Genomic DNA, 8,814 nt, shown 5'->3' on the forward strand with positions numbered 1-8,814 from the left:
GACTCTTGTGCCATGTTGTTACCTCAAAAATATACCTTGAGTTGTGTTTTGTCTCATTCAGACATGTGTAGAAAACCTTTATTATTAGTCTGTCTACATCTCAAAAGGTCAAAATGCTCAAGCTTTCAAGTAAACAGCTTCTTTTTACCTTTACTTGAGTAGACACAGACAATTCTAGGGCTGAAAACAAATTTACTCTAGTGAAAGTGTAAGGAATTTACAAACATGTGGGAATGAAACAAAACAAAACTCCAGACATGTTTTTGATGAGGAAATAACATTATAATATATGTATTTTTATAAAAGTATCATTTGCCAGAATTGGAAGTCACAATTTGTTAGCAAAATAAATGTTCACTTTAAGGCCATGACACTTAATGTATCTCAATATATTCTCCTCCAAGAAATGCCAAATGCATTTATATTTATGTGGCAGTGTAAAGAGAATACAAATGATCAAATACAATAGGATCTTTATATGCAGGATAATCATGTATGGAGTTCTCTTTTCCACAGTGTAATGGGTCTATGAGTTTTATGTATAGCACGTTTGGCAAAGGTGGTGCTCAAAAATCACAGGAGAATATATGTTGGTCATGTAAATGCATTGTCAATAGAAGATTCTGAGTATTCTTCATTATTTTATTTATGTAAACAGGCATGAGTGAGTCTTTGTGAGAATAAGTCATGGACACAAACCTTGGACTTGATTCATGTAAATATATGGGAAAGTAATTGCTGCATACATAGTATAATCTTAGTTACACAACAAGGGAAAATCTCATTATCCACATTTAAGGCAGGAAGCTGGAAATTTACATTGAAATAAATTACCACTTTACAAGCCACAACGTGTGTCCGATTAGAAGCTTATACTTTTATTACATTGCGTCAAAAGAAAAGACCTTCATCCTCAAATGTGATTACAATCAAATTAGTTTCCTTCAACAAATGATCAAAAGTCCCTGACGATTTCAGAGTAAATATGTCATGGCTGACTGATGTGTCCCTTTGAACGACAGGTAGAGCTGAATTTGACTTACAGAGCAAATGTGCAGATTGCGTCTGGCTTTGGCCTAAAGGTCGCGCAAAGGTTGGAAGTATGTGAAAGCTTTGCGTGAGCCTTCTCATAACAGTACAGTAGTTTAAAACTCCAGATATGTGCTGTAAAACATGAAATCAGATCAATCAGTATATCGTGATGCATGTGAAAATATGTAAAAATATTCAGGCATTATTGCAAAAGAAAAGTTATATTGTCAACTGGACAAAAGTTTTGGGGTGAATATGTTTCATCACACATCCAAGAGGCTTCTTCAATTCTAACATTGCCTGATTGTTCAAATCCTCATATGAATCGGGTGACAATTTACACCAAGGGTAGTTCAATAGATTTAACTAATGCAGATACTTCTTACTGTACACAACAAAGGTTAGTTTCAGTGTAGTTAGCCCCTCTCCTTAGAAAATTATAAGGCAGTGATTTACCAATATCCTGTCAGAACTGAAGAAGCCTCTTGGATAAGTGATGATGGTGAAATGTGTGTATACAAAGAAGCATTTCTAGCACACAAAGCCAACTAATTTGTTCTTCAGTGCTGTTCATTACACTTACCATAGAGCAATTGTGCCGCCCACGCAAGTAATGGGTCAAGGTAGCTAGAATAGAATACAGGGAAGATGTACTGAGAACTTGATCCCATTCCTGGCTTAAGCTTTTACAGTGGGATGTATTGCCCTCATTTCAGCCCACCAACAGGTCAATAAGACATCATTGCTGGAGAAGAAATTAAATCTAAATGTTACCCATGGAAGCCCAGAGCCACACTCAACTCACACCCAGTGTTATCTAGGAGGTAGCCCCCTTCAGGCCTATAGCTGTTGGAATAATCTATAACACACAAGCTATGAGCAAAATAAATAAATGTAATGTTGGCCCAATGCTGAGCCTAGGACTTGTATAATAACATTAATATTTGTGTGCTTTAATCTAATGCCTATGATAATTATAGGATTATTATTGTGGCAATCATAAAGGAAAGATAAACCAGTGGGTTTGTAATTATCACAGATAATGTTTATCATAGTTGTGCCAAGGCTAAAAGGGTTTCATCACATTGTAAGGGAGGGAAGCAGATGGCTTTTCAAAAATGATTTGATTTTGGTTCTGAGGACAATTAGACTCTAGTCTTTGGCAGGAACAGCAGCCAAAGCTTTGGTAATTTATTGTTAAGGAAATTACCCAGGATGGAAGCATTAATATTTAGCTGAGAACTGGCTTTTTGCAGTATGGTCCTCACACTGTGGCACTTGCACCACTGGTACCAATGCTATTTATGTCTTTGTGTGGTAATTTTCATCAGTCCTAGACCTGAAAAACACCTTGTAGACATCATTTAGTTTCAGGCTTACTTTAGTTCTGATTTGTTTTAGTTGATATAGTCTTGGCAAATGAAATATACCCAAGACACCATTTTAAGTTTTAATGCTTAAATGTATCTGCACCTCCAAAATTTAATATAATTGATACTTTGCAGAGACATTGTGCTGGGGGTGTTTTAAATATTCCACCGTTAAGCATGCATGTAGGAATGACCATGGTGACACAATGCACACATTAGCAAAAGATGTCAAAAAAGTTTTAAGATTGTCTGAAAACTCAAGAAAAAGCATACAACAGCACATTTTCCGGAGCCTGAACTCAATATGAACATTCATGTGAATAATTGAAAAAATGATGGCTAATGCTCGAGCTTGTGACTGTAATGTTATTATATCATCTCGCCTGTGGGAGTTTCAGCTAGATCAGTTCTTTATGGTCAGACTGTGTTAAAACAAAACTCATATTAAGGTCTAATTTGAGTAACTTTGAGCCTAAAGTTGGCACCAGACCTCTAGGGAAAGCTGAAAAATATCAATACTATATAAACCGTAAGCGTAACCTCAATCACCTTCAGCAATTTGTAAGACATAAATAAAGAAATATTATTGACTTCTTCTGTTTAATTTTACTCTTTCTCTTTGACAGTTGATTCCACGGTGAATACCAAGATGTCCGCGTTGAACTGCACCTTACCTTTATTGGCTGACAGAGGCCATTACCACTGTACTGTTGAGGGAGCCTGTCACAATCTGACATTAAACAACAGCCATATTGATCTGGAGGACGTATGCATGTCCGAAGAGGATTATCTGGAGAAATATCTAGGTCCCCGGCGATCCTCTGTATTCCTGCCTGTATGCCTCATCTACTTGGTGATCTTCTTAATTGGCGTAGTAGGAAATGTGCTCACTTGTACTGTCATTGTACGAAACAAAGTGATGTGGACCCCGACAAATTACTACCTCTTTAGTTTGGCGGTTTCAGATCTGCTCGTGCTATTGCTTGGCATGCCACTTGAATTATATGAACTATGGCAGAATTATCCTTTTCTCTTAGGAAAAGGTGGATGCTATTTTAAAACCTTCCTCTTTGAAACAGTGTGCCTAGCTTCTATACTGAATGTCACAGCCCTGAGTGTGGAAAGGTACATAGCAGTAGTTCACCCGTTACGCGCCAAATATGTTGTAACACGTACTCACGCGAAAAGGGTGATCCTGACTGTCTGGGGCGTGTCTATTTTGTGCGCAATACCTAACACAAGCCTTCATGGAGTCACCAGTCTTCAAAGAACGTTGCCCAGTCCAGATGGCAATGGCTATCTAGATGTCGAGATACAGGACACCGCCATATGCACGTTGGTGAAACCACGTTGGATCTACAACCTGACCATTCAAATTACCACGCTGCTCTTCTTCTGCCTGCCCATGCTCACCATCAGCGCCCTCTACCTGTTGATAGGGTTACAGCTGAAGAGGGAGAAGCTGAGGCAGACGCTGGAGGCAAAGTCCGGGTTTGGGCAAGACAGCTTTTGTAATGTCCGAACTCAGCAGCAGAAGGCACGCAGGCAGCAAGTCACCAAAATGCTGTGTGAGTATTCAATGTGTACTGTGGTAATATTATTCAGACGCAAACACAAACACAGACAATCTATCAATCAATCTATCACACGGCACTGCAAATAATCAAGAGGGGGAAAGCCAAGTGGATAAAGAGATTAAAAAAACAACAACAATACGCTTGAAAAAGGTCAAAGACGGATGTCCATTATTTTTAATATGCCGAACTCTGTGGAGCCTGAGCCTGCATACTTCTCCTTCTGTGACAGTTTCTGACCAATTGGGTCCATGCATAATGGGTTAGGTATGGAACCAGGCTATATAAAAGGACATTTAAAGTGCAAATATTACCCTATTTTCTGATCCTTGTTATAATGTAATCATCAAAAACATACCCATAGTAAGTTGGGTTTTGTTTGATTCACACTATTCCATCTACAGGAAGTGCTACAAGCTCTATGCCCTTTCACCAGAATAATTTGGATAATTTCAATGCTGAAATTGCCTATCTTTACTGAACTAAAGGTAAAGGGTAGCTGTTAACTTGAAAAGTACTGCTTCATGACATCACAAGGTGGAACAGAGCATTTTGAGATTTGGAGATGTGGACACTAATAAGAAAAGGTTACTAAAACAAATGTGAATGAAACAAAACACAACTCAACAGTCTAACATGGCTTAAAGTTCACAAGAGTCAATTTTGCATAATATAGGGCCTTTAATATTGCTGTACCTGATTTTTACTGCCTTTAAAACTGAACTAGTTCATTTTAAACTATTGGAAGCTATCGAAACATATTCCTCACTTTCTCAACACAATCCATTGCATGTTAAGACCATGGATTTTTGCAGCCATTTCTAACAACAACTAGCACTCTACTGGTTTGCAGCCAATATCGCTTTATAATAAGATTCAAACAGTAGTCTTATATTGACCCCCAGAGCTGCTTTTACAGTATATTTGTGTTGGTCTAAAACAAATTTTACTTCTTTTTAAAACTTTACTACATGAAGAAAAATTGGAGCAGAGTCCCTCCTTTATCCTTTTAAAAAAATGTATGAAGTCACTGAAAATAATACTGTCAGATTCATGATGATAAGTGGATGTATGCTAGCCTTATTCATCAGCAGCATTAGGATTCATTCACTTAACGGTAGGTGTTGACTTTTATTATTTAGCCATTCACTGCTATTTGGTCGTGGCGTATGTAATGCGCCACTAACGGGGCTAACTGGTATATTAAGCTTTTCCCAAATCTCAAAGGAAGAAGGGCAAGAACGTCTTTCCTCTTGATACATTTCACCAAACATTCTCTTTGTTTCGGCTTTAAATTCTCGATCTTGGGAATCGTTGCCAACACAGAAAGTATGACTTTGTCTATATCGATTTTGACCGCATTGTTTATTGTTGCGCTGTACCAAAAAAGGGACTCAGACAAGCGCTTGAGTTTGACGTCATGGCTTCACAGCTCTTTGCTGATTGGCCAGTGTGCGGTCTACAACTTCCAGGGTTCTTGCAAACCGTCTAGTGTATTCCGGTTCCTGCCCTAGTCGCTGGAGAGAAATTAAACTGGGCAGAGGCACTAGGTGGTGCCAGCCTGGCTAGATGTATACCCCTTATCAACAAAAAAGTGTTCTAATTGTACAAAGTAGTGTTATTTAAAACGTGATTATGTGAGTAGACACTTTTTGGGGACATTTGCTGACACAGGCGTTTACAGTGAAACTCTCAACTCTCTTGTTTTTTGGTACAGACAATTTCATGCTTGTTGTGAGTGATTGACTTGTACATAACAGTTAGTTATGTATAGAAAATAAGACTGGCCTATTCTCTTAATTATTTCCACTATGATGAATACAACTCCTTCCAGGTATTCATTGTTCCCTACTGACAGTGATATCCAAGTGTCTCTTACGAATATTCATTACCTATTTCAGAAAAGGTGCATCAGCTCCTACTGCGTGTTGTAATCAAGACTCTGTTGTTTTGTAAAAAGACAAATAATAAAAAATGAACATAACATGAAAAGGAAAGGCAATTTTGAGCTAGAACGGAAGCAGCAGTCTAAACATTAATAGCGTATGTGTTTATGTAAGATGTTTTTTATCACACCTGATGGGATTCTGCTGTTTACACTGTCTGTGCTGTTTGACTCATACTCATTCATGGGTGTTTTGAAAGCACTTTGTTCAGTATTATATTAACAAATAGAGACAAGTAGTGAAAAGGGAACTTGAATTCTGTAGTCAAGCTAAAATGTGTTGCTTCTTTTTACTCATAGGCTGTTACTCTACAACACCACTCCTTTATAAAAAAAATAAAAATAAAAATAAATACTACAACTACTACATGTTAAAGGGCTCATATTATGCTATTTTCTGATTTATGTTATAATGTTGTTTCTCCATCACAAACACACCTGGAGTTGTGTTTTGTTTCATTCACATATTTAACACAAACCCTGCATATTAAGTTCTTCTCTCAGACAGAAAACACTCTGACACTCACACTGTGATGTCATGGTAATACAGAAAGTGCTCCACTATGTTTTTAAACTCCAAACCGCCAAACCTTCATAATTTCAGCCCTGGAATTGCCAATCTCTACTAAACTAAAGGTAAAAAGTAGCTGTTAAGTAGAAAATTACCGCTTCATGACATCACAAGGTGGAACAGAGCATTTTGAGCTTAGACAGACTCATAGTTTAGACAGACTCATAATAAAGCATTACTCAAATGCTGTATCTGTGAAAATGTGTGGTGTGTTTTTTGGAAGTAACACAACATTATAACATCGCTTAAAGCTCACAAGAGTCCTTTTTGCATAATAGGGTCCTTTAAAGTTTAATTGTTTCTAAACTGGATCAGTCCAATATTGGAAAAAAATGATATTTTTCACAAATTTTCAAAGCATTTTTCAAAGCTATTCCAGTCTCTTTGTGTCAGTTTGTCAATGAAAATGTGTTTTTACAGAGCAGTGAGTTACAATGAAACTAGCTGTATATTTATGCAATAATCACAAAAAGTACAACTTTTTTTATGGATCTCAAATAAACACTTTTTGAGTGAAGAAATCTATATCAGACCATGTCTAATGAGACACTGAGCTAACCCACTACTCACAGAAAACATACAGCACACATTTTGGAAAACAGCATCAATTTTTTAATATACAGATCAATGTTTTCTCATGTGTTTCCAGTTTATTCATTAATAATTCAAGCTGGTACTTTTTGCATCGTGTCATTAGAAATATGAAGGTCTTTGAGCCTTGCCCTGGGTCTTTTCACCGTGTTTATCAAGGTTGCCTAGCGTAAGTGCAAGTCAAAGTGGAGGTGAACTCGCTCATGTATTTGCAAATGACTTTAGAGCTGCATAACCATGAGGTACCCAGGTATGTCAAAGCAAAACTGTGACATTGATTTACATGCTTAGGGAGACTTGACTACCAAAGTAGCCCAAGAAAGCATAATCAGACCTTCAAAGTCCCTTTTATATTCATTGCCCTTTCTTGTGATTTTATTTACTGGACCGTTTATAATTCCACCTCCTGTGTTAGTAATAATAATCAATGAGCATCTAATTAATATGCTATTCAGGCTTAGAGGGGGAAATATGAAGGCACTAGTGACACAGGCTGAAAAAGAACTCAAAAATCAAAATGAAAAGTAATAACATTCATTCTGCTATCATATTGCTATATTTGCTCGAAGTTGCCTCGGAAATCATTAGTTTCTGCAGTGAATCAGAGAGATTTTGAATATGTTTTCACACCATATACCCTTTCAATGAAACCTTTTTTTTATATTTGTCCAGGCTTTGACGCAGTATGCGGCCATTCATGTCACTAATAAAGTTATTTTTAGCCCTGATAAAACTGTTTTGTTTTGCTGCCCAGTGTGTAACTGTATTTGTCAAATGGGGAAATTCCAGTGTTGCAACTCATAGTTCAAGAACAGCAGGAAGATAGAAATATGCAAAAAAATATCTAACCAATCTAATTGGGGGGGGGGGAGATAATATAATACAACATTAATCTGCATATGAATTAAGTGCCTGGAGAAAGACTAATATCAGTTTTCTCACAAAATTTATTTTTAAAAGAATTGCAAATTTTAAAGTCCATTTGACAGGTATGACAGGACAATTATTACCTGGTTTGGTGAGTTGGTTACGCCTCACAGCAAGAAGGTTCTGTCTTCAATTCATGTGCCACCTGAGCCATTTTATGTTTCTCCCCGTATCTGGGTGGGTTCGGGCAAAATCCACACCAGCTCAACATCTGGAGATGGGTCCTCAGGTGTGGCATTGTAGCACCCACTCCTCCTGGATGGAACAAAGGGTACCTTAAGTCTGTGTAGAAAATTATTTTTAAAAAGACAGGAAGTAGTGGTGAATATAACCCACAATTCACACATTTCTATAAAAAATGCAGAGACGATTGCACACAAAGAAGGCAACAAAATTTATCATTTATATTTATCTGTGTCTGCAGTTGTGTTGGTGGTGGTCTTTGGCATCTGTTGGGCCCCCTTCCACACTGACCGCCTCATGTGGAGCTTCATCAACAACTGGACGGACAACCACTTAGAGGTTTTCCAATACGTTCACGTTATCTCAGGGGTGTTCTTCTACCTGAGCTCTGCCGTCAACCCCATCCTCTACAACCTGATGTCCACTCGCTTCAGAGAGATGTTCAAGGAGGTCATGTGCCACCGGCCGCATCACATGACACCCAGGAAACACTCGCTCAGCGTTACCCGGGTTACCGTCCGAAGCACCCTGAGCGACGCCCCACTCAGCAACGGGGCGGCAGTGGTGGAAATGGAGGATGGAGAGGTGAGGGGCAAAGATGAAACCAGTTTTTCTTTTTAG

The 8,814-nt window shown here is 38.0% G+C and overlaps 1 protein-coding gene across 1 annotated transcript; it reads left to right on the forward strand.

Annotated features, from left to right (window-relative positions):
• Positions 1–3,051: 3,051 nt before the first annotated feature.
• Positions 3,052–8,814, forward strand: nmur1a (neuromedin U receptor 1a). The gene is made up of 2 exons (XM_020924624.2): positions 3,052–3,970; positions 8,435–8,814. The coding sequence occupies exons 1-2, from the start codon at positions 3,052–3,054 to the stop codon at positions 8,812–8,814; spliced, it is 1,299 nt and encodes a 432-aa protein (XP_020780283.2).

The sequence above is a fragment of the Boleophthalmus pectinirostris genome, unplaced genomic scaffold, assembly GCF_026225935.1.
Source record: "Boleophthalmus pectinirostris isolate CB_2022bp ecotype Guang Dong unplaced genomic scaffold, ASM2622593v1 HiC_scaffold_7, whole genome shotgun sequence".
NCBI classification, from domain to species: Eukaryota; Metazoa; Chordata; class Actinopteri; order Gobiiformes; family Gobiidae; genus Boleophthalmus; species Boleophthalmus pectinirostris.